Source organism: Taudactylus pleione, unplaced genomic scaffold (assembly GCF_031769625.1).
Source record: "Taudactylus pleione unplaced genomic scaffold, aTauple2 ptg000988l, whole genome shotgun sequence".
Classification (NCBI taxonomy): domain Eukaryota; kingdom Metazoa; phylum Chordata; class Amphibia; order Anura; family Myobatrachidae; genus Taudactylus; species Taudactylus pleione.
In genome coordinates this window covers 275585-302908 of record NW_028285389.1, presented here as the reverse complement: position 1 = coordinate 302908, position 27324 = coordinate 275585, and the positions used below count along the sequence as shown (strand labels likewise).

Below are 27324 nucleotides of genomic sequence, written 5' to 3'. Positions count from 1 at the left end.
TATATAAGTGATATGCTCTGTTATAGGCTCCTGTGGCTGCTGTGTATATATAAGTGATATGCTCTGTTATAGGCTCCTCTGGCTGCTGTGTGTATATAAGTAATATGCTCTGTTATAGGCTCCTCTGGCTGCTGTGTATATATAAGTGATATGCTCTGTTATAGGCTCCTCTGGCTGCTGTGTATATATAAGTGATATGCTCTGTTATAGGCTCCTCTGGCTGTTGTGTGTATATAAGTAATATGCTCTGTTATAGGCTCCTCTGGCTGCTGTGTGTATATAAGTAATATGCTCTGTTATAGGCTCCTCTGGCTGCTGTGTATATATAAGTGATATGCTCTGTTATAGGCTCCTCTGGCTGCTGTGTGTATATAAGTAATATGCTCTGTTATAGGCTCCTCTGGCTGCTGTGTATATATAAGTGATATGCTCTGTTATAGGCTCCTCTGGCTGCTGTGTGTATATAAGTAATATGCTCTGTTATAGGCTCCTCTGGCTGCTGTGTGTATATAAGTAATATGCTCTGTTATAGGCTCCTCTGGCTGCTGTGTATATAAGTAATATGCTCTGTTATAGGCTCCTCTGTGTATATAAGTAATATGCTCTGTTATAGGCTCCTCTGGCTGCTGTGTGTACATAAGTAATATGCTCTGTTATAGGCTCCTGGCTGCTGTGTGTATATAAGTGATATGCTCTGTTATAGGCTCCTCTGGCTGCTGTGTATATATAAGTGATATGCTCTGTTATAGGCTCCTCTGGCTGCTGTGTGTATATAAGTAATATGCTCTGTTATAGGCTCCTCTGGCTGCTGTGTGTATATAAGTAATATGCTCTGTTATAGGCTCCTCTGGCTGCTGTGTATATAAGTAATATGCTCTGTTATAGGCTCCTCTGGCTGCTGTGTGTATATAAGTAATATGCTCTGTTATAGGCTCCTCTGGCTGCTGTGTGTATATAAGTAATATGCTCTGTTATAGGCTCCTCTGTGTATATAAGTAATATGCTCTGTTATAGGCTCCTCTGGCTGCTGTGTGTATATAAGTAATATGCTCTGTTATAGGCTCCTCTGGCTGCTGTGTGTATATAAGTAATATGCTCTGTTATAGGCTCCTCTGTGTATATAAGTAATATGCTCTGTTATAGGCTCCTCTGGCTGCTGTGTGTATATAAGTAATATGCTCTGTTATAGGCTCCTCTGGCTGCTGTGTGTATATAAGTAATATGCTCTGTTATAGGCTCCTCTGGCTGCTGTGTGTATATAAGTAATATGCTCTGTTATAGGCTCCTCTGGCTGTTGTGTGTATATAAGTGATATGCTCTGTTATAGGCTCCTCTGGCTGCTGTGTGTATATAAGTAATATGCTCTGTTATAGGCTCCTCTGGCTGCTGTGTGTATATAAGTAATATGCTCTGTTATAGGCTCCTCTGGCTGCTGTGTGTATATAAGTAATATGCTCTGTTATAGGCTCCTCTGTGTATATAAGTAATATGCTCTGTTATAGGCTCCTCTGGCTGCTGTGTGTATATAAGTGATATGCTCTGTTATAGGCTCCTCTGGCTGCTGTGTGTATATAAGTAATATGCTCTGTTATAGGCTCCTCTGGCTGCTGTGTGTATATAAGTGATATGCTCTGTTATAGGCTCCTCTGGCTGCTGTGTGTATATAAGTAATATGCTCTGTTATAGGCTCCTCTGGCTGCTGTGTGTATATAAGTGATATGCTCTGTTATAGGCTCCTCTGGCTGCTGTGTGTATATAAGTAATACGCTCTGTTATAGGCTCCTCTGTGTATATAAGTAATATGCTCTGTTATAGGCTCCTCTGGCTGCTGTGTGTATATAAGTGATATGCTCTGTTATAGGCTCCTATGGCTGCTGTGTGTATATAAGTGATATGCTCTGTTATAGGCTCCTCTGGCTGCTGTGTGTATATAAGTGATATGCTCTGTTATAGGCTCCTCTGGCTGCTGTGTGTATATAAGTGATATGCTCTGTTATAGGCTCCTCTGTGTATATAAGTAATATGCTCTGTTATAGGCTCCTCTGGCTGCTGTGTGTATATAAGTGATATGCTCTGTTATAGGCTCCTCTGGCTGTTGTGTGTATATAAGTGATATGCTCTGTTATAGGCTCCTCTGGCTGCTGTGTGTATATAAGTAATATGCTCTGTTATAGGCTCCTCTGGCTGCTGTGTATATATAAGTAATATGCTCTGTTATAGGCTCCTCTGGCTGCTGTGTGTATATAAGTGATATGCTCTGTTATAGGCTCCTCTGGCTGCTGTGTGTATATAAGTAATATGCTCTGTTATAGGCTCCTCTGGCTGCTGTGTATATATAAGTAATATGCTCTGTTATAGGCTCCTCTGGCTGCTGTGTGTATATAAGTAATATGCTCTGTTATAGGCTCCTCTGGCTGCTGTGTATATAAGTGATATGCTCTGTTATAGGCTCCTCTGGCTGCTGTGTGTATATAAGTAATATGCTCTGTTATAGGCTCCTCTGGCTGCTGTGTGTATATAAGTAATATGCTCTGTTATAGGCTCCTCTGTGTATATAAGTAATATGCTCTGTTATAGGCTCCTCTGGCTGCTGTGTGTATATAAGTAATATGCTCTGTTATAGGCTCCTCTGGCTGCTGTGTGTATATAAGTGATATGCTCTGTTATAGGCTCCTCTGGCTGCTGTGTGTATATAAGTAATATGCTCTGTTATAGGCTCCTCTGGCTGCTGTGTGTATATAAGTAATATGCTCTGTTATAGGCTCCTCTGGTGTATATAAGTAATATGCTCTGTTATAGGCTCCTCTGGCTGCTGTGTGTATATAAGTAATATGCTCTGTTATAGGCTCCTCTGGCTGCTGTGTGTATATAAGTGATATGCTCTGTTATAGGCTCCTCTGGCTGCTGTGTATATAAGTGATATGCTCTGTTATAGGCTCCTCTGGCTGTTGTGTGTATATAAGTGATATGCTCTGTTATAGGCTCCTCTGGCTGCTGTGTATATATAAGTTATATGCTCTGTTATAGGCTCCTCTGGCTGCTGTGTATATATAAGTGATATGCTCTGTTATAGGCTCCTCTGGCTGCTGTGTGTATATAAGTAATATGCTCTGTTATAGGCTCCTCTGGCTGCTGTGTGTATATAAGTGATATGCTCTGTTATAGGCTCCTCTGGCTGCTGTGTGTATATAAGTGATATGCTCTGTTATAGGCTCCTCTGGCTGCTGTGTATATAAGTAATATGCTCTGTTATAGGCTCCTCTGGCTGCTGTGTGTATATAAGTAATATGCTCTGTTATAGGCTCCTCTGGCTGCTGTGTATATATAAGTGATATGCTCTGTTATAGGCTCCTCTGGCTGCTGTGTGTATATAAGTAATATGCTCTGTTATAGGCTCCTCTGGCTGCTGTGTGTATATAAGTAATATGCTCTGTTATAGGCTCCTCTGGCTGCTGTGTTTATATAAGTGATATGCTCTGTTATAGGCTCCTCTGGCTGCTGTGTGTATATAAGTAATATGCTCTGTTATAGGCTCCTCTGGCTGCTGTGTGTATATAAGTAATATGCTCTGTTATAGGCTCCTCTGGCTGCTGTGTGTATATAAGTAATATGCTCTGTTATAGGCTCCTCTGGCTGCTGTGTGTATATAAGTAATATGCTCTGTTATAGGCTCCTCTGGCTGCTGTGTATATAAGTAATATGCTCTGTTATAGGCTCCTCTGGCTGCTGTGTATATATAAGTAATATGCTCTGTTATAGGCTCCTCTGGCTGCTGTGTGTATATAAGTAATATGCTGTTATAGGCTCCTCTGGCTGCTGTGTGTATATAAGTGATATGCTCTGTTATAGGCTCCTCTGGCTGCTGTGTGTATATAAGTGATATGCTCTGTTATAGGCTCCTCTGGCTGCTGTGTATATATAAGTGATATGCTCTGTTATAGGCTCCTCTGGCTGCTGTGTGTATATAAGTAATATGCTCTGTTATAGGCTCCTCTGGCTGCTGTGTGTATATAAGTAATATGCTCTGTTATAGGCTCCTCTGGCTGCTGTGTGTATATAAGTGATATGCTCTGTTATAGGCTCCTCTGGCTGCTGTGTGTATATAAGTGATATGCTCTGTTATAGGCTCCTCTGGCTGCTGTGTATATAAGTGATATGCTCTGTTATAGGCTCCTCTGGCTGCTGTGTGTATATAAGTAATATGCTCTGTTATAGGCTCCTCTGGCTGTTGTGTATATAAGTAATATGCTCTGTTATAGGCTCCTCTGGCTGCTGTGTGTATATAAGTAATATGCTCTGTTATAGGCTCCTCTGGCTGCTGTGTGTATATAAGTAATATGCTCTGTTATAGGCTCCTCTGGCTGCTGTGTGTATATAAGTAATATGCTCTGTTATAGGCTCCTCTGGCTGCTGTGTGTATATAAGTAATATGCTCTGTTATAGGCTCCTCTGGCTGCTGTGTGTATATAAGTAATATGCTGTTATAGGCTCCTCTGTGTATATAAGTAATATGCTCTGTTATAGGCTCCTCTGGCTGCTGTGTGTATATAAGTAATATGCTCTGTTATAGGCTCCTCTGGCTGCTGTGTGTATATAAGTAATATGCTCTGTTATAGGCTCCTCTGGCTGCTGTGTGTACATAAGTAATATGCTCTGTTATAGGCTCCTCTGGCTGCTGTGTGTATATAAGTGATATGCTCTGTTATAGGCTCCTCTGGCTGCTGTGTGTATATAAGTAATATGCTCTGTTATAGGCTCCTCTGGCTGCTGTGTGTATATAAGTGATATGCTCTGTTATAGGCTCCTCTGGCTGCTGTGTGTATATAAGTGATATGCTCTGTTATAGGCTCCTCTGGCTGCTGTGTGTATATAAGTAATATGCTCTGTTATAGGCTCCTCTGGCTGCTGTGTGTATATAAGTGATATGCTCTGTTATAGGCTCCTCTGGCTGCTGTGTGTATATAAGTAATATGCTCTGTTATAGGCTCCTCTGGCTGCTGTGTGTATATAAGTGATATGCTCTGTTATAGGCTCCTCTGGCTGCTGTGTGTATATAAGTAATATGCTCTGTTATAGGCTCCTCTGGCTGCTGTGTATATAAGTGATATGCTCTGTTATAGGCTCCTCTGGCTGCTGTGTGTATATAAGTGATATGCTCTGTTATAGGCTCCTCTGGCTGCTGTGTGTATATAAGTAATATGCTCTGTTATAGGCTCCTGGCTGCTGTGTGTATATAAGTAATATGCTCTGTTATAGGCTCCTCTGGCTGCTGTGTGTATATAAGTGATATGCTCTGTTATAGGCTCCTCTGGCTGCTGTGTGTATATAAGTGATATGCTCTGTTATAGGCTCCTCTGGCTGCTGTGTGTATATAAGTAATATGCTCTGTTATAGGCTCCTCTGGCTGCTGTGTGTATATAAGTAATATGCTCTGTTATAGGCTCCTCTGGCTGCTGTGTGTATATAAGTAATATGCTCTGTTATAGGCTCCTCTGGCTGCTATGTATATATAAGTGATATGCTCTGTTATAGGCTCCTCTGGCTGCTGTGTGTATATAAGTGATATGCTCTGTTATAGGCTCCTCTGGCTGCTGTGTGTATATAAGTAATATGCTCTGTTATAGGCTCCTCTGGCTGCTGTGTGTATATAAGTAATATGCTCTGTTATAGGCTCCTCTGGTTATTGTTGCATCACTGGAGTAGACAAACACAACAGTCACAGGCAGATATGTACTAGGGGCCTGATTCAGAGCCGCTCGCTCGCGCTGTGCATTCGCAAGCGACCCGATGTTCTGCGCATGCGTACGCTTCATTCTGCGCGTGCGCGAACTACACACTGCGATCGCAACCCGCTCGCTCGCCCAGCAAAGGCAGCCCAGGGTAATGAGTGACAGGAGAGGACGTTTGTGGGTGGTGACAGGGGCAGGACACTAATAATTATCAGGCAGCGTCAAAGTACACGTCACTTGCCTTTTTTTTTTTACACTGATTTCCTCGCAATGCTTCCGGTAGGGTAAAGCTGCCTCAAGCACTGCGTTCACATCCGATGGTGCGCGATGTATCAATGTTTTAATACACTTCCTGGAGATGACGTGTTGCTGGTGGGCGGCTCTGCCTGTGCGATTGGGCGTACGCTCAGACAAAGTGGCCGCTCACTAAGACATGGTGGGCGTGCTTATGCCTTGGCGAGCGTTCGCTTCACGTGGCGTCACTTTGACAAATTTGCATACGCATCCAGCGAGCGTACGCAGATAGCGAACGGGTCTGAATCAGGCCTTAAGCCTTGGAAAACAATATAGTGGAGAGAGGTAAGGTACCAACCAATCAGCTCCTGTCACTTTACAGGCTTTATTTGAAAAATGACAGTTAGGAGCTGAGTGGTTGGTACTTTATCTCTTTCCAATGCTTGATACATCTCCCACACAGTATCGATGCTGCTATTCCTGTGCTGAGCTGTGGGCAGGACTGCAGGAGACGCATATTACCACCTATGGCCGCCCATGCAACACCCCCCCCCCCCACCCAACCAACACATTTTGCTGATGACGGCACCATGTGTGATATTTATGGGAGATGCTGCACGCACAGAAGATAGGAGACGCTCTGCTGCGGTCCTAGAGGCTTTACCACAGCCTGCACCAGCCCCATCTTTTCCAATATATCACACGAAAGATGGCGCAGCCGGCAAAAAGGTAGGGAGGGAACCGGCTGCAGGCACACCATGTGCAGGAATTAGATGCATGCCCTCCACCCCCTTCAACAAAGGGGCCCATGCACACCGCATATCCTGCACCCATAGATACGCCACGGAGCAAACATACTGCTATATGAGGAAGGAGAGCCGTTTCCATGACAACGGAACCCATAATTTTGCCCAAACACATGGAAAAGCAGGGGGACGAGCTGTAGCGATATATATATATATATATATATATATATACACATGCCTGTTTCTACATTTTATCCTGTAAAAGAAAGTACTAAATATTTCTCATTTAATGGACTTGGCAGCATTGGAGAAGAAACAGATATTTACTGACACTGGGAATGGCGTCCTCCAGAAGGAACCTGGACTGTTTCCTGCGGATTCCCCTCCCGGTCTGTTGCGGACAATCGTGGGGAAGCAGACTGCAAGAGGGAGACAATGAGATCACTGCCTGCGTCAGATAACAAACGGGAGATTGCGGCAATGTTCAACCATCTGCTGCGCACGACTATAACTGGGCACGCTGGGAGTTGTAGTCCTGAGCTGTAGCAGGATATGCGGCCGGGAAGTGACAGCAATATAGGGAAAATTATTTTTCTATGGCGAGAGCCTTTACCTTATAATCAGATAACATATGTATAGTTGTCCATTGATCTATGCATCATGTACTGTAATTAGCATTTTAGGTTTTGTAGCCGCTTCCTTTCTAAAATCCTGCCTCCTGGCCGCTCGCTAAGCTGTGGGTGACCACCCACAGCTTTAGCGAGCGGCCAGGTTGATGGTCGCGATGGTCAAGACCATCGCGACCATCGGGGCTTTCGACGAGACTCTTGTAGTAGGGTCTCGTCTGCTGCAAGCCCCAGTGAGCTTTCGGTTCTCGTGATGTCAGTGGGGCCGCCCCCAAATGGCAGGCGTTCCTTTGGGAACGCCTCCGTTTGGCCAGCCACCCCCCACCCCGCCTACAAAACGGTGCGAGCTGTCGATCACCATCGACAGCCGCCCCTTTTGTAGTGAGCCCCGGAGCGAGAGAATTTCTCTCTCACTCCGGGGCTTGCGCTCGCGCAGTGCGGCCGCTGCGCGTGCGAAGGGCCTCAACATCGACCCGCTTGCGAGTGCTCAGCGCTTGCGAGCGGGTCTGAATGAGACCCTCAGTCTGCTATGTAACAATAGGCAATTATCACATGTATAGATCATTCACTGTGGTTGTACTGTATATATTTATAGCAAGACTGTTTGGGCTATTCTGTATTTTATGCTGGGTACACACTGACAGATACATTGGCCAATCAACTGATCGGCCAATATTTCTGCTGGCCGTCGGCCAGTGTGTACCCATGATATGTCGGTGAACGTCGTCGTTCACTGATATATCGCATTGGCTGTGTTGCACAGCCGATGGACAGATATGTCTGCAGACCGCCCGTACACACATAGCGTCAGCCGCGGGGAGGGGGTTGGAACACCCCTCCCGCCCGCCGGGACACGCCCCCGACACACCCACTGGACGCCGGGACCCGCAACCAGACACAGATGATGGCCGTTCAGTGTGTATGAAAGACCATCACCTGCAGATATATCTGTATAGTGTGTACCCACCTTAAAGCCACAGTACAAGCAATTTACACAGTGTTACAGCACATAGCCTGGCATATTATCCAGAGTGACATGGGTGAGAGAGGGGGAGCACAGCAAAACTGTCTTGAGGGGCTACAAGCCATCATCACACTTTGGAGGGGAGACGTATCAACCCTTTGAGAGAGATGAAGTGGAGATGTTCCCCATAGCAACCAATCCCCTTGTAGCCAGCATTTATCTAGCACAGGGGTCTATTTACTAAGCAGTGTTAGGAGACAGAGTGATAAGTGATAAGAAAGTGATAAGGTACCAGCCAATCAGCTCCCAACTGTCATGTTTCAAACACAGCCTGTGAGATGACAGTTGGGAGCTGATTGGCTGGCACCTTATCACTTTCTTATCGCTTTTCACTCTGTCTCCTAACACTGCTTAGTAAATAGACCCCATAGTCTATAAAATGAGTTAGAAGAAGCAGATTGGCTGTTATGGGTCACTTCTCCACTTTATCTCTCTGGAAGGTCTGATACATCTGTGTAGTATTAATGTCTGAGCTGCGCAGTCAGTGATTGCGCAGAGATATAACGATACCTATTTTTGTGCGAATATTTGCTTCGTCCTCTCTTCTTTATGTCCCCACCCGACCTGTTCTCCGTCTGACCAAGCAGTTTGTCTGGCAAAAGTTTGCCGGGCGGACTCGGTGGAACTCGGATTCTCAGACGGAAGATGCACTTTTTTCTCTTCATCTCCTTGCCACAGAGAAACCTGGAACAGAGAATTCATCAGAGGAGGCTAAAAATGGGGGCGGTATAATCAGATGATCAGAGCATGAAATACAGGGCCACAAAGCACCTCCAGGTAGGGAAAGGTGCACGCATGCTGCCTGCAGTCACAGGGCCTGATTCAGCAAGGATCGCACAATTGCTAATACGCACGCCATCGTCCGATTGTTGCATTCTGCAAATGCATCGCAGTGCACGTGTGCGAACTAGCTATTGCGATCGTGACTGCGCTCACACCGGCTACGTAGACCCATCGCAGAGTGATTGACAGGAAGCACCGTTTGTGGGTGGTGACGGGAGGGAGGGGGGGGAAATACAGGCGTGCCAGTGCGTCTGAACGCCGTTGCGGGGGTGTGCATAAATTATCCACCGCGATGCCCTATGCAGTGTGAAGCCTGATAGCGTGCGTGGTTGTTAGCAATTCCTCAGTAATGTCAGGGTTTGTGCAAGTTTGAGTGAGGCTGCGATGTTACTCGATAGTACCGATGGTTTCACTATTCTGCTAAACATTACGGATGTGTGTAAGGTAAAGTGGGCGTCCTTGTGTTGTGCTAAGTTTGCATTGTGATTGCCATGGATTAGAATACTATCGCAGTTGAACTGCGTGCGTACGCAATCTTGCGATCCGTTGTGAATCAGCCCCACAGGCTGATCTAGTCTGTTATTCTGAGACATATTGATTCACAATAACTGTCGTAGGACAAATGCTGGGAAACAGCAGCCTCTATGTGGCAGGTTTTACGCTGAACCCTTTAAAAAACGGCTGAAACACAAATCCGACATATATAATCATTGGAGGCTTTCACTTATACCTGGAGGAAGGAAGTCTCACCTGCTCTTATAGCTGTTTAATGCCTCCAAAAGGTGCTGACCCCGGTCTTCAGCTGGGGTGACTGACAGCTAAAATAAAATGATTGACAGGTCAAGAAAGCAGTAATGCGATGGGCTGAAATTAGGTATCAACACTGGGTAAAACAGTATTGTGAAAGCAGGAACAGATTTTGATTCATAGCAGTTACATGGAATTGCTGCTAAGAAAAAAAAAAAGAATATTCAAGATAACTACATATATAGCGATAAATCACATTCAATGCACTCAGTAGACCTGTGATTACCAGCTGTTAGAATGTATTGGATATAAAGCTTCCCCCAAACTCAGACAATGCTGGAACGAGGTCTCCTCCAGTGCTTCCACAATTACTAATAGTCTCACACCGTGTGACCCTCCAAACCATCCTAAAACCCCCTGCAATGGTAATTCCCAACCACATTGGATTTTGTTTGCACTTCGGTGCTTAAACTTTTATCCAGTAATAACTATTGTTACACTACAAAACCCAGCATGCCTCATTAGCAAATGGAATATGTGCTTCAACAACAGCTGAAAGACCTGAGTGGCGGAGAGTTTCCTATCCTTGTAGCGCAGCAATGTACACATAAATACATACGTATTGTCGCATTATTGTACCGATTACAAAGTACTTGCTGCGGCCGTACGCATTTGCGTCTGGCAAAGAATCAGGCCCTTAATGTGTGGCTCAGAGGCTTAGCAATTCGCACTTTGGCCACTAAGTGGCAGTCAAGCCTCAGTTTTCCACACTATGATTTTCCAGTGAGCCCGGAGAGATGAACCAGTGCTGTGAGGTTCCCTGAGCTCCCAGCGTGATCAGCACCAGTCTAACAGGGTAGAGGAAAAACCATTCCCAAAAATACAGACAGGATCAGAGCTGACCTGGGAGCAGCACATTTAGCCTAAACTGTAACGTTTGTAGTGAGGCAAAGAACAAAAAGGACAGAATGATCCTGCCATGTACAGGGGGGCACAAGTCACAAAATTATCAATTCCTAACTAATGTATCCTCCTCTCATACTCAAAAAGTTAGTGGCTAGACCTGAGCCTGTGCACTAGGATGAACGACTCATCATGAGGGAGGTCTGTACTGTACACTAGTCATCATGAAGGAGGTCTGTACTGTACATTAGTCATCATGAAGGAGGTCTGTACTGTACACTAGTCACAATGAAGGAGGTCTGTACTGTACATTAGTCACCATGAAGGAGGTCTGCACTGTACATTAGTCACCATGAGGGAGGTCTGCACTGTACATTAGCCACCATGAAGGAGGTCTGTACTGTACATTAGTCACCATGAAGGAGGTCTGTACTATACATTAGTCACCATGAAGGAGATCTGTACAGTACATTAGTCACCATGAAGGAGGCCTGTACTGTACATTAGTCACCATGAAGGAGGTCTGTACTATACACTAGTCACCATGAAGGTGGTCTGTACACTAGTCATCATGAAGGAGGTCTGTACTGTACACTAGTCACCATGAAGGAGGTTTGTACTGTACATTAGTCACCATGAAGGAGGTCTGTACTGTACACTAGTCACCATGAAGGAGGTCTGTACTATACACTAGTCACCATGAAGGAGGTCTGTACTATACATTAGTCACCATGAAGGAGGTCTGTACTATACACTAGTCACCATGAAGGAGGTCTGTAGTGTACATTAGTCACCATGAAGGAGGTCTGTACTGTACATTAGTCACCATGAAGGTCTGTACTGTACACTAGTCACCATGAGGGAGGTCTGCACTGTACATTAGTCACCATGAAGGAGGTCTGCACTGTACATTAGTCACCATGAAGGAGGTCTGTACTGTACATTAGTCACCATGAAGGAGGTCTGTACTGTACATTAGTCACCATGAAGGAGGTCTGTACTGTACATTAGTCACCATGAAGGAGGTCTTTACTGTACACACTAGTCACCATGACGGAGTTCTGTACTATACACTAGTCATCATGAAGGAGGTCTGTACTATACATTCGTCACCATGAGGGAGGTCTGTACTGTATACTAGTCACCATGAGGGAGGTCTGTACTGTATACTAGTCACCATGAAGGAGGTCTGTACTATACACTAGTCACCATGAAGGAGGTCTGTACCGTACATTAGTCACCATGAGGGAGGTCTGTACTGTACATTAGTCACCATGAAGGAGGTCTGTACTGTACATTAGCCACCATGAAGGAGGTCTGTACTGTACACTAGTCACCATGAAGGAGGTATGTACTGTATACTAGTCACATGAAGGAGGTCTGTACTGTATACTAGTCAACATGAAGGAGGTCATGGGGACAATAAAATATTTCAATACATTTTTTAAAATGTTATAAAAGATCTTAAGTTATTAAATAAAATCTCAGACAGGAGTCAAACTTCACCAAATTATTTGGGCAAAAGGTTTATATTTTGGCAAATCTCATCTCGGCTATTTACCTCCATATATCAGAGGTTGTCAACTCCAGTCCTCAGGTGCCCCCAACAGGTCATGTTTTCAGGATTTCTTCTGTGGAAACAGGTGGAATATTTACTGACTTAGCAATATAAATCAACTCACCTGTGTATGATTAAAGAAATCCAGAAAACATGACCTACTGGGGGTACCTGAGAACTGGAAATGTAAACCACTAACCTATATCCTGGAAATCCCACTCCCTCGGTCTTGATATCCACATGAACCCCCGCCCACGCCCCAGCCCTTGGTGGTGAACCACGTACCTTCCCGAGCTGCATATGGTCCCAGTTATCATTGACAAAAGTCAGGATCTCCTCGAAATCAAAGTATTTCTTCTTGCTGAGGACCCCCAGGTTGTAGAGGGCGAGGTGAACCACATCCACCCTGTAATCACACAACACAGACGCTGGTTATACGACGCGTTTCAAGCCACACCCCAGGAACCTCCACTAGGAAATTCCATCCATGTCTCACAGCGCTGACCTATTCTGTCCGACCATCCTAATAAATTGAGGCTCTTCTGCACGTGACCAATTTACCCCAAAACTGTAATAAAATGTATAGTATAAAAAGAAAAAAACTCCAAAAGTTCTCAATAACCCAAGAACTAGTAAAAATGGTCACAATCTTAATCCCAAATGCAATCATCCACAGTCATTAGTGTTTATATAATGCACTCGCTACTGTAAATTATAGCGATATAAGAGCTCACCAAGGTGGTCACATAAAACCATGCTTACTTTTATTGTCTATAATAAGTTACAGTAGGTGATATAATCCCTCATACACACAAGTCTTCCTAATCCTAATGAACACAGAAGTGACCACAGAACCCAGTGATTGTAAAGAACGAACCTCTTTATAACAGTTGAGTTGCAGTCAGTGGTAGCTGGTAGATACAAACATTGCACAGACTGCAGCTGAGAGTACTACCGTCTGTATCAGACTACACAGCGGTGAGCCCTCGGACGCTATTGTTAGTCTCACACATAAATACTACTTGGGAAGTTAAATTTGATTTGGATCACTAGGGGAGGGCACAGATCACAGGGGGAGGGCACAGATCACAGGGGGAGGGCACAGATCACAGGGGGAGGGCACAGATCACAGGGGGAGGGCACAGATCACAGGGGGAGGGCACAGATCACAGGGGGAGGGCACAGATCACAGGGGGAGGGCACAGATCACAGGGTGTACGGATCACAGGGAGGATATGGATAACTGATCACAGGGGGAGGGCACAGATCACAGGGTGTACGGATCACAGGGAGGATATGGATAACGGATCACAGGGGGAGGGCACAGATCACAGGGAGGATACGGATAACGGATCATGGGGAGGGCACAGATCACAGGGGGAGGGCACAGATCACAGGGAGGATACGGATAACGGATCATGGGGAGGGTACAGATCACAGGGTGTACGGATCACAGGGAGGATATGGATAACTGATCACAGGGGGAGGGCACAGATCACAGGGTGTACGGATCACAGAGAGGATATGGATAACGGATCACAGGGGGAGGGCACAGATCACAGGGAGGATACGGATAACGGATCATGGGGAGGGCACAGATCACAGGGGGAGGGCACAGATCACAGGGAGGATACGGATAACGGATCATGGGGAGGGTACAGATCACAGGGTGTACGGATCACAGGGAGGATATGGATAACTGATCACAGGGGGAGGGTACGGATCACAGGGAGGATATGGATAATGGATCACAGGGGGAGGGCACAGATCACAGGGTGTACGGATCACAGGGAGGATATAGATAACGGATCACAGGGGGAGGGTACAGATCAGGGTGTACGGATCACAGGGAGGATATAGATAACGGATCACAGGGGGAGGGTACAGATCAGGGTGTACGGATCACAGGGAGGATTCGGATAACGGATCACAGGGGGAGGGTACAGTTCACGGTGTACGGATCACAGGGAGGATACGGATAACGGATCACAGGGGGAGGGCATAGATCACAGGGAGGATACGGATAACTGATCACAGGGGGAGGGCACAGATCACAGGGTGTACGGATCACAGGGAGGATACGGATAACTGATCAGGGGGAGGGTACAGATCACAGGGTGTACGGATCACAAGGAGGATACGGATAACTGATCACAGGGGGAGGGCATAGATCACAGGGAGGATACGGATAACTGATCACAGGGGGAGGGCACAGATCACAGGGTGTACGGATCACAGAGAGGATATGGATAACGGATCACAGGGGGAGGGCACAGATCACAGGGAGGATACGGATAACTGATCACAGGGGGAGGGCACAGATCACAGGGTGTACGGATCACAGGGAGGCTATGGATAAAGGATCACAGGGGGAGGGCACAAATCACAGGGTGTACGGATCACAGGGAGGATATGGATAACTGATCACAGGGGGAGGGTACGGATCACAGGGAGGATACGGATAACTGATCACAGGGGGAGGGCACAGATTACAGGGTGTACGGATCACAAGGAGGATACGGATAACTGATCAGGGGGAGGGTACAGATCACAGGGTGTACGGATCACAGAGAGGATATGGATAACGGATCACAGGGGGAGGGTACGGATCACAGGGAGGATACGGATAACGGATCATGGGGAGGGTACAGATCAGGGTGTACGGATCACAGGGAGGATACGGATAACTGATCACAGGGGGAGGGCACAGATCACAGGGTGTACGGATCACAGGGAGGATATGGATAACGGATCATGGGGAGGGTACAGATCAGGGTGTACGGATCACAGGGAGGATACGGATAACTGATCACAGGGGGGGGGTACAGATCAGGGTGTACGGATCACAGGGAGGATACGGATAACTGATCACAGGGGGAGGGCACAGATCACAGGGTGTACGGATCACAGGGAGGATATGGATAACTGATCACAGGGGGAGGGCACAGATCACAGGGTGTACGGATCACAAGGAGGATACGGATAACTGATCAGGGGGAGGGTACAGATCACAGGGTGTACGGATCACAGAGAGGATATGGATAACGGATCACAGGGGGAGGGCACAGATCACAGGGAGGATACGGATAACGGATCATGGGGAGGGTACAGATCAGGGTGTACGGATCACAGGGAGGATACGGATAACTGATCACAGGGGGAGGGCACAGATCACAGGGTGTACGGATCACAGGGAGGATATGGATAACTGATCACAGGGGGAGGGTACGGATCACAGGGAGGATACGGATAACTGATCACAGGGGGAGGGCACAGATTACAGGGTGTACGGATCACAAGGAGGATACGGATAACTGATCAGGGGGAGGGTACAGATCACAGGGTGTACGGATCACAGAGAGGATATGGATAACGGATCACAGGGGGAGGGCACAGATCACAGGGAGGATACGGATAACGGATCATGGGGAGGGTACAGATCAGGGTGTACGGATCACAGGGAGGATACGGATAACTGATCACAGGGGGAGGGCACAGATCACAGGGTGTACGGATCACAGGGAGGCTATGGATAAAGGATCACAGGGGGAGGGCACAAATCACAGGGTGTACGGATCACAGGGAGGATATGGATAACTGATCACAGGGGGAGGGTACGGATCACAGGGAGGATACGGATAACTGATCACAGGGGGAGGGCACAGATCAGGGTGTACGGATCACAGGGAGGATACGGATAACTGATCACAGGTGGAGGGCACAGATCACAGGGTGTACGGATCACAGGGAGGATATGGATAACGGATCATGGGGAGGGTACAGATCAGGGTGTACGGATCACAGGGAGGATACGGATAACTGATCACAGGGGGGGGGTACAGATCAGGGTGTACGGATCACAGGGAGGATACGGATAACTGATCACAGGGGGAGGGCACAGATCACAGGGTGTACGGATCACAGGGAGGCTATGGATAAAGGATCACAGGGGGAGGGCACAAATCACAGGGTGTACGGATCACAGGGAGGATATGGATAACTGATCACAGGGGGAGGGTACGGATCACAGGGAGGATACGGATAACTGATCACAGGGGGAGGGCACAGATCAGGGTGTACGGATCACAGGGAGGATACGGATAACTGATCACAGGGGGAGGGCACAGATCACAGGGTGTACGGATCACAGGGAGGATACGGATAACTGATCACAGGGGGAGGGTACAGATCACAGGGTGTACGGATCACAGGGAGGATACGGATAACTGATCACAGGGGGAGGGTACAGATCAGGGTGTACGGATCACAGGGAGGATACGGATAACTGATCATAGGGGGAGGGCACAGATCACAGGGTGTACGGATCACAGGGGGAGGGCACAGATCAGGGTGTACGGATCACGGGGGAGGGCACAGATCAGGGTATACGGATCACAGGGAGGATATGGATAACGGATCATGGGGAGGGCACAAATCACAGGGTGTACGGATCACAGGGAGGATATGGATAACTGATCACAGGGGGAGGGTACGGATCACAGGGAGGATACGGATAACTGATCACAGGGGGAGGGCACAGATCAGGGTGTACGGATCACAGGGAGGATACGGATAACTGATCACAGGGGGAGGGCACAGATCACAGGGTGTACGGATCACAGGGAGGATATGGATAACTGATCACAGGGGGAGGGTACGGATCACAGGGAGGATACGGATAACTGATCACAGGGGGAGGGCACAGATTACAGGGTGTACGGATCACAAGGAGGATACGGACAATAGATCACAGGGGGAGGGCACAGATCACAGGGTGTACGGATCACAGGGAGGATACGGATAACTGATCACACAGGGGGAGGGCACAGATCACAGGGTGTACGGATCACAGGGAGGATACGGATAACGGATCACAGGGGGAGGGCACAGATCACAGGGTGTACGGATCACAGGGAGGATACGGATAACGGATCACAGGGGGAGGGCACAGATCACAGGGTGTACGGATCACAGGGAGGATACGGACAATAGATCACAGGGGGAGGGCACAGATCACAGGGTGTACGGATCACAGGGAGGATATGGACAACTGATCACAGGGGGAGGGTACAGATCAGGGTGTACGGATCACAGGGAGGATACGGATAACTGATCACAGGGGGAGGGCACAGATCACAGGGTGTATGGATCACAGGGAGGATATGGATAATGGATCACAGGGGGAGGGTACAGATCAGGGTGTACAGATCACAGGGAGGATATGGATAACGGATCACAGGGGGAGGGCACAGATCACAGGGTGTACGGATCACAGGGAGGATACGGATAACTGATCACAGGGGGAGGGTACAGTTCAGGGTGTACGGATCACAGGGAGGATACGGATAACGGATCACAGGGGGAGGGCACAGATCACAGGGTGTACGGATCACAGGGAGGATATGGATAATGGATCACAGGGGGAGGGTACAGATCACAGGGTGTACGGATCACAGGGAGGATATGGATAACGGATCACAGGGGGAGGGTACAGATCAGGGTGTACGGATCACAGGGGGAGGGTACAGATCACAGGGTGTACGGATCACAGGGAGGATATGGATAACTGATCACAGGGGGAGGGCACAGATCACAGGGTGTACGGATCACAGGGAGGATACGGATAACTGATCACAGGGGGAGGGTACAGATCAGGGTGTACGGATCACAGGGAGGATATGGATAACGGATCACGGGGAGGGTACAGATCAGGGTGTACGGATCACAGGGAGGATATGGATAACGGATCACGGGGAGGGTACAGATCAGGGTGTACGGATCACAGGGAGGATATGGAAAACGGATCACAGGGGGAGGGCACAGATCACAGGGTGAAGCCGATTGGTTGCTTTGAACAACTTTCTCTCTCTCCAAGACTTGATACATCTCCCCATAATCATTTATATTCAGCTCTACTATTTCCAGTAGACAGTTACACTGGGGAATAATAATAGGGATAAGGAGACAGTAAAAATACTTTACTATAGGAACCTGCGCTGAACACAGACGTGGGAGAGCCCTAGTTTTACTCATGGAAGAGAGCTCTGCAAGACATATAGTATCGTCCCCAGTATGACGTCCCCAGTATGATGTCCCCAGTATGACGTCCCCAGTATGATGTCCCCAGTATGACGTCCCCAGTATGACGTCCCCAGTATGACGTCCCCAGTATGACGTCCCCAGTATGACGTCCCCAGTATGACGTCCCCAGTATGACGTCCCCAGTATGACGTCCCCAGTATGGGAATCTTACCATCTAAGGGGCAGCCGCTTGATGAATTCCGCACCTTGGTTACAAACCGAGCAGAAAAAGATAAAAAACCTACCAAGAAGAGAGAGAGAGAATAACCAGCATGACGCAAATACATTTTATTATCGGAAAATATCAGTCAGCGTAAGTAGCGGCATTATTACCGTATGATCAGCCCACGGATGGATAATCTATTCATACAGTGCTGGTTGCACATTACTATGCGACATCAAACATAATACAAGGTGGCATTACATCAAAATGCCATAATCAACATGTCAAAGCAAACCCTGGGTTTGATCCTTGGTCGGCTGAGTGACCATGGGGTGAGGCAGGCCGGCCATCGCATATAAGGAAAGGAGGCCAGGAAATCTCCGCCAGCCGATCGAGATCATGGCTTCCCTCCCCCCCAATGGCGGCGACACGCCACTGTAAACGCGCAGCACCGGTACTGCAGATACACAAGTACAGGTCCGGCGTCTGCACAGATTCCCGACCATCAGGAATCTGCATTCGGCAGTGCACTAGTGTGAACTGCTGAATAAGGCGCCACTTACATGAGCGTTGAAGGTATAATATGTTAAGTTGCGGCCCTCTATTCCGATTTCTTGTTGGTCATTTCCATTTGGACTATTGTGGGAAATAATATTCACATTTTTTAAGAGATAAAGGGCCTGATTCTGAGGCGCTCGCTATTTGCGAGCGCATGCTCTGAATAAGGGCGGATTTATTTTTAAAAAAATCCGCCTCCAGGCCGTTCGCATAGCTGTGGGTGACCACCCAAAGCTTTTGCGAGCGGCCTGGCTATGGTCGCGATTATCGAGACCATCGGGCTTGCGACGAGACCCTTGTGGTAGGGTCTCGGTTCCCGCAAACCCAACTGAACTTCCTGCTCTAATAGAGCAGGAAGTTCACTACTGACATCACGAATGATGTCAGTAGGGCCGCCCACAAACGGCAGGCGTTCCGATTGTCCAGCCACCCCCCCTCCCCGCCTACAAAATGGGACGAGCTGTCGATCAACATCGACAGCCTCCCCGTCTTGTAGCGAGCCCCGGAGCGAGTGATGTCTCACTCTCTCTCCGGGGCTCGCGCGTGCGCAATGGCCCACCATCGACCCGCTTGCGAGCGGGTCTGAATCAGGCCCAAAAGTTTGGATGTGGATGGGATTGTATATAATATGGAAAATGCAACATTTATTAATAATGTCGCCAATAGGCGATTCTCTCCTTTGTCTATGACACACTGCTACATTGTGTACGCATAGGGTAAGCTGGACGTATCTCGAGACATGTGCGACTCAATACATACACGCCAATTTTTGCAACAAACGTTCAGAGCGATAAACGCGTCCAACTCTACATGAGGCCCGAATTGTAGATCTGCAGGCTAAGTGCAAGCTGGTCATGGGGACTGGGCCTTTCCTCTGATCCAGAAAGCAATTTGTTAGAATGCCTGGAAGCAGTTATATACGCAGGATTATTCCAGACTGAGAGCTACTGTATAGGGCTATTTTCATCGATTTGCGTCACCCGCACATGGAGCAGAATCCGTGGATTTATCTTGCGGCTCAGCGCTGATGTAAGGAGATTTAGCAGCACTGACCGCTGGTGGCAATTATACAGAGCACGAAATAACGCAATTAGCCGATAGCGGGACGGGATCCTCTATGTTTGTGAGCGTGAGAGCTGGCCGGACACTTCTATCCAGCTGCACTGGTTTTCGGCGACCTGAAAGGGTTAAATGTGGGGAATTTGCCGTCTTGTAAGACTGGAAGGCCCCATTGCTGTGAAAGGCCGTCTCTCGGGAAGGTTCAAGAATGCAGGGAATGCCATTGAAACCGCATTGAATTTATTCTGAAAGCCATCACTTCAATTCTGACTGTACACATACACACATGAGCCAAGCACAGGGCAGGTCCCATCCAAAGACAGCGACCAAATTCACTAGGGAACCACTGAGGCCGCCGGAGAAACTCCAGCCAAAGACATGAACTCCAATACCGGGAGCATGTTACAAAGTGGCACCATATGAACTTTAGTGCAGTGTCAGAATAGGTCTAACGCTAATAACAGCACGGATATCATGGCTGCTCCCAATCCTCTAGTGCCCAGACTTCAGATCTGATGGGAGCCGGTATAAAACGCTCATGTACAATATTCATAATAATAAATAGACGTCTCTTTCCAGAACAAAGAGTGGTGTAAATACCACGCACATAATAGGCCTTATAACAACTAGTCAGACAGCTGCTTAGGGTGTGCTGGGACTTGTAGTTCCACAACAGGTGCAGCGTCACAGCAACTCATTTCTTCCCGACATATGCAACAAATGAAGCCAGCATAATAATAGTATTATGAAAATGACATATACTCCTGAGCGCAGTTTCTGATGCCCCGGTGGGTAGACCCCAATGGGTGAGAAGCAACGCAGGTATATCTGAGAAGGCGAGCTCTGTAGAGGGAACTTTGGCATGTGCCAAATATATGCCCCCTGCAGGCACCAAACCATCAGGGTAATCCTGATCGGAATGCTGCCTTCCTCCTGCGCCCTCGGTTTAACCCCCCCTGGCTGAGACCTGCTGGTGCTAAATGGCCAGTGGGGCTGCGAACGTGCGCAAGTTTGGACACACTTGCTTCCAGCTGTTGGCACGCGGGCCGCCTGTGCCCCCCCCCCTTGCGGAGGATTCTGCACCTAATACAGCCGAAGACAGAGGGTGGGATTCTGATTTGTACTTAGTGCGGTCGCATTCTGGACGCCTGCAGCAATGGCAAGTCCCATGTGATTATACATCTGTTTCGGAGTTGTAGCGGTCTATGTTATCGCACCTCCTCCAAGCCCCCCGGCCGCCATCACTATCAGCAGCACTTACATCTGTCCCATTGCTAGGAGCTGAAGATGCGACTGAAAATGGCGTGCACTCTGCATGCGCGCAACTCACAATAAGTCGCAGCTCTAGCTACACGTCCACGGTTCGCTTCTCTTACGTGGGGTCCCCCCGCTGCCGCATCGCTACCACCCATCAACGCCAATTCAGCCGCCGTAGAGAAAATACAGAGTTGGAGAAGAGTCGGAGTAACTCGTAAGTTCTTAAAGATGCGTATGCAGCCTGCGACGAGTGCGCAGTCTGCAAACGATCGCTAGTTGGGACCGCCATTGTACTATCATGCCGCTTCATATCAGGCCCCGAGTATGCAAACTGCCAATGAGTTGTACTATACAGCACACTGGATAAGAGCCTATTAGCAAGGCTCTGCAGCACAGCTCAGCTTCCCCTTTATAAGGGTCCCTGTTAATGTGTTAGTTAGTATAGTGGTCTCTTGCTGGAGAAAGACCCCCCCTGTTTTACTCAGCTGCTGACATTCCTCGCACGGTGTCTCCCACTTACTAACGCTGAGGAGCAAAACCAAGTTGTTTTAACAGAGCGCCCCAGCACAATTTACACAGGTAATAAGCCGTCAGCGCCGGAGCATTGACTGGGTGTTAACAGCTGGCGGGTCTGAGTGCTAACAGCCGAGAGCCTGTACAAATAAACCAGTCATTCCCCACACTGCAGGGAAGTGAGGGGGGGGGGGGGGGTACGTTTCAGGGCTCTGTGTGATCCTATTCGCAGGCTCTACCTGTCTCCAAACATCATGGGCTCGCTCAGGCACTGGATGCAGGCCTCGTGAAACCACTGGCGACACCGATAGCAATGGATCATCTTTAGGTACCACCTGCGGGAACACAATAAGGTCATTTACAAAGAGAGATTCAGCGCTAAACTTATTTCTCGGTAATTCAAGACAGTCAGGGTCATTTATGAAAATGCAAAAGGGCAAATCCCACAGTGCCGATGGCCTCTAGTGACGTCACATCTACTTTTACAGGGAATCGCCTGGAATTATGGGCTAATACTCCAGAAAGTATTTTCTTAGTATGATTTCTTCTATAGATGGTTTTGGCTTTAGAACACAGACAATAAATCAGGGTTCCTGTGATATATAATGCTGATTAAATCACTCTGAACCAATCCTAAAACTCCATCATATTAATGTGGGGACCGCACCGTTATACTGTAATACATATATGTGTAACATGGTGGCCGGGCTGTATACAATACAAGGACAGGGAGAGTGACATGTGCACCGTTATACTGTAATACATATATGTGTTTCCATGGTGGCCGGGCTGTATACAATACAAGGACAGGGAGAGTGACATGTGCACCGTTATACTGTAATACATATATGTGTTTCCATGGTGGCCGGGCTGTATACAATACAAGGACAGGGAGAGTGACATGTGCACCGTTATACTGTAATACATATATGTGTTTCCATGGTGGACGGGCTGTATACAATACAAGGACAGGGAGAGTGACATGTGCACCGTTATACTGTAATACATATATGTGTTTCCATGGTGGACGGGCTGTATACAATACAAGGACAGGCAGAGTGACATGTGCACCGTTATACTGTAATACATATATGTGTAACATGGGGGCCGGGCTGCATACAATACAAGGACAGGGAGAGGGACATGTGCACCGTTATACTGTAATACATATATGTGTAACATGGGGGCCGGGCTGCATACAATACAAGGACAGGCAGAGTGACATGTGCACCGTTATACTGTAATACATATATGTGTAACCATGGGGGCCGGGCTGCATACAATACAAGGACAGGCAGAGTGACATGTGCACCGTTATACTGTAATACATATATGTGTAACATGGGGACCGGGCTGCATACAATACAAGGACAGGCAGAGTGACATGTGCACCGTTATACTGTAATACATATATGTGTAACCATGGGGGTCAGGTTGCATACAATACAAGGACAGGCAGAATGACATGTGCACCGTTATACTGTAATACATATATGTGTAACATGGGGGCCGGGCTGCATACAATACAAGGACAGGGAGAGTGACATGTGCACCGTTATACTGTAATAGATATATGTGTAACCATGGGGGGAGGGCTGCATACAATACAAGGACAGGGAGAGTGACATGTGCACCGTTATACTGTAATACATATATGTGTAACCATGGGGGCCGGGCTGCATACAATACAAGGACAGGCAGAGTGACATGTGCACCGTTATACTGTAATACATATATGTGTAACCATGGGGGCTGGGCTGCATACAATACAAGGACACAGGCAGAGTGACATGTGCACCGTTATACTGTAATACATATATGTGTAACATGGGGGCCGGGCTGCATACAATACAAGGACAGGTAGAGTGACATGTGCACCGTTATACTGTAATACATATATGTGTAACCATGGGGGTCAGGCTGCATACAATACAAGGACATGCAGAGTGACATGTGCACCGTTATACTGTAATACATATATGTGTAACATGGGGGCCGGGCTGCATACAATACAAGGACACAGGCAGAGTGACATGTGCACCGTTATACTGTAATACATATATGTGTAACATGGGGGCCGGGCTGCATACAAAACAAGGACAGGTAGAGTGACATGTGCACCATTATACTGTAATACATATATGTGTTTCCATGGGGCCGGGCTGCATACAATACAAGAACAGGCAGAGTGACATATGCACCATTATACTGTAATACATATATGTGTAACATGGGGGCCGGGCTGCATACAATACAAGGACAGGGAGAGTGACATGTGCACTGTTATACTGTAATACATATATGTGTAACCATGGGGGGAGGGCTGCATACAATACAAGGACAGGGAGAGTGACATGTGCACCGTTATACTGTAATACATATATGTGTAACCATGGGGGCCGGGCTGCATACAATACAAGGACAGGCAGAGTGACATGTGCACCGTTATACTGTAATACATATATGTGTAACCATGGGGGCCGGGCTGCATACAATACAAGGACAGGTAGAGTGACATGTGCACCGTTATACTGTAATACATATATGTGTAACCATGGGGGTCAGGCTGCATACAATACAAGGACATGCAGAGTGACATGTGCACCGTTATACTGTAATACATATATGTGTAACATGGGGGCCGGGCTGCATACAATACAAGGACATGCAGAGTGACATGTGCACCGTTATACTGTAATACATATATGTGTAACATGGGGGCCGGGCTGCATACAATACAAGGACACAGGCAGAGTGACATGTGCACCGTTATACTGTAATACATATATGTGTAACATGGGGGCCGGGCTGCATACAATACAAGGACAGGCAGAGTGACATGTGCACCATTATACTGTAATACATATATGTGTAACATGGGGGCCGGGCTGCATACAATACAAGGACAGGCAGAGTGACATGTGCACCGTTATACTGTAATACATATATGTGTAACCATGGGGGCTGGGCTGCATACAATACAAGGACAGGCAGAGTGACATGTGCACCGTTATACTGTAATACATATATGTGTTTCCATGGTGGCCGGGCTGTATACAATACAAGGACAGGCAGAGTGACATGTGCACCGTTATACTGTAATACATATATGTGTAACCATGGGGACCGGGCTGCATACAATACAAGGACAGGCAGAGTGACATGAGCACCATTATACTGTAATACATATATGTGTAACCATGGGGGCCGGGCTGCATACAATACAAGGACACAGGCAGAGTGACATGTTCACCGTTATACTGTAATACATATATGTGTAACATGGGCACTGGGCTGCATACAATACAAGGACAGGCAGAGTGACATGTGCACCGTTATACTGTAATACATATATGTGTAACATGGGGGCTGGGCTGCATACAATACAAGGACAGGCAGAGTGATATGTGCACCGTTATACTGTAATACATATATGTGTAACCATGGGGGCCGGGCTGCATACAATACAAGGACAGGCAGAGTGACATGTGCACCATTATACTGTAATACATATATGTGTAACATGGGGGCCGGGCTGCATACAATACAAGGACAGGCAGAGTGACATGTGCACCGTTATACTGTAATACATATATGTGTAACATGGGGGCCGGGCTGCATACAATACAAGGACACAGGCAGAGTGACATGTGCACCGTTATACTGTAATACATATATGTGTAACCATGGGGGCCGGGCTGCATACAATACAAGGATACAGGCAGAGTGACATGTGCACCGTTATACTGTAATACATATATGTGTAACATGGGGGCCGGGCTGCATACAATACAAGGACACAGGCAGAGTGACATGTGCACCGTTATACTGTAATACATATATGTGTAACCATGGGGGCCGGGCTGCATACAATACAAGGACAGGCAGAGTGATATGTGCACCGTTATACTGTAATACATATATGTGTAACCATGGGGGCCGGGCTGCATACAATACAAGGATACAGGCAGAGTGACATGTGCACCGTTATACTGTAATACATATATGTGTAACATGGGGGCCGGGCTGCATACAATACAAGGACAGGCAGAGTGACATGTGCACCGTTATACTGTACAGAGCGCCATCTTACTCTCCGGGGCCCCCGCAGTAACAGTAACACTGCTGCTGGTTGGTCCTGTGTGGTGAGTCCCAGTCCAGGTCTTCGGGACTGTACGTCAGAATCATCTTCACCGCCTGGAGGGTCTTTGCGATTGGTCCTTTCTTCAGGGCGCCTCCTTTCTGCAGAGACAACGCATCATTAGCTCAGGAGACACTATTCACTTCTTACCTGCTGTGGAAAACATGGTCACTCCCTCAGCAAAATGCAGAGTCCCCATAAAAACTCTGCCAGCGGCCTGTACGTGCATTGAAGATGCCCTGAAACCCCTCATAAAACCACAGGCACGCAGCTGAAATACGCACTGCAGCAGCAACATATGAAGACTTCCTGCAACTGTCACTACATTACTTATTCTTCTTAACGTCCTTCTGAGGTTTTCAGCCATGTCTGTACACCATCAGCCAGAACCGTTTGTGTCTGTACGACACTGCCTTGCTGTGCTTTCTGCATGGGGTACAATAGTAACCAGAGACTCTCATGACTTGTGCACAGATAGGGGGGGCTCTCCTATTGGGGTTCTAATCCCATCTCAGACAAACGTATGAGCTGCACACGAGTGGGGGTGAAAGAGACGTACAGCTGCGTAATTATTTACGGTGTTTGGGCCTGATTTAATGCAATGCAGATTTCTAAAAAAACCTCCTCTGGCCCATTGCGTTACAAAGAGTGTACACATAGAGGCGCTGTTGCAATTGACATTGACGGTAGGAGAAATGTTGTGAATGGCGTTCCTGGACGATGACTAGAAATGTGCCCAAAGGAATGAGGCCTCCATATTGCCACCTAGCTGTCATTCTCCGTCTTTGCGCCCCATTCAACTGGTCTGAGTGTCAACAAGTGAATCAGCTGTCGGTCAGCCAGGTAGCGTCTAGTCGGATATTGTAAAGCACAGATGAATGATGACCTCAGCATAGCAAATAAAAGGAGAGCTCCAGAGTCCCTGGCACCAGTGTTAGACTTACTACTGTACGGTGTTATTTTCCTAAGCAGGACATGACTGGGGAGAGGAACTTTGTTTTTCCATGGAGTTTGGTAGAGAAGACACTATATCATTGTGCGCCAGTACACGCCGTTATTTACCTGGCACGGGGCTTGGAGATAGCTGGACATAAATCCGCCCCACAACATTATACGGCTGGAGTGGCCGAGAGGCTGTTGGATTCCTGCGTCTCTCACCACAATCCATTCCTATTGGGTGGCAGTGAGGGCCCAGCAGAGTT

General features: G+C 47.5%; 1 protein-coding gene across 3 annotated transcripts in view; it reads right to left on the bottom strand.

Annotated features, from left to right (window-relative positions):
* The window catches only part of PHF19 (PHD finger protein 19), an 80939-nt gene that overhangs the window by 23226 nt on the left and 30389 nt on the right, over positions 1-27324 (bottom strand). For 2 of the 3 annotated variants that reach the window (XM_088460902.1, XM_088460903.1), the window contains exons 6-12: positions 26075-26223; positions 22221-22316; positions 18604-18672; positions 12636-12756; positions 9893-9960; positions 8870-9043; positions 7041-7128 (exon numbers count right to left, since the gene is read on the bottom strand). In XM_088460902.1, the coding sequence (XP_088317028.1) occupies positions 7041-7128; positions 8870-9043; positions 9893-9960; positions 12636-12756; positions 18604-18672; positions 22221-22316; positions 26075-26223 (765 nt within the window). Of the gene's footprint in view, positions 1-7040; positions 7129-8869; positions 9044-9892; positions 9961-12635; positions 12757-18603; positions 18673-22220; positions 22317-26046; positions 26224-27324 lie in introns of those variants that run through there. The other variant, XM_088460904.1, reaches the window with a different exon arrangement.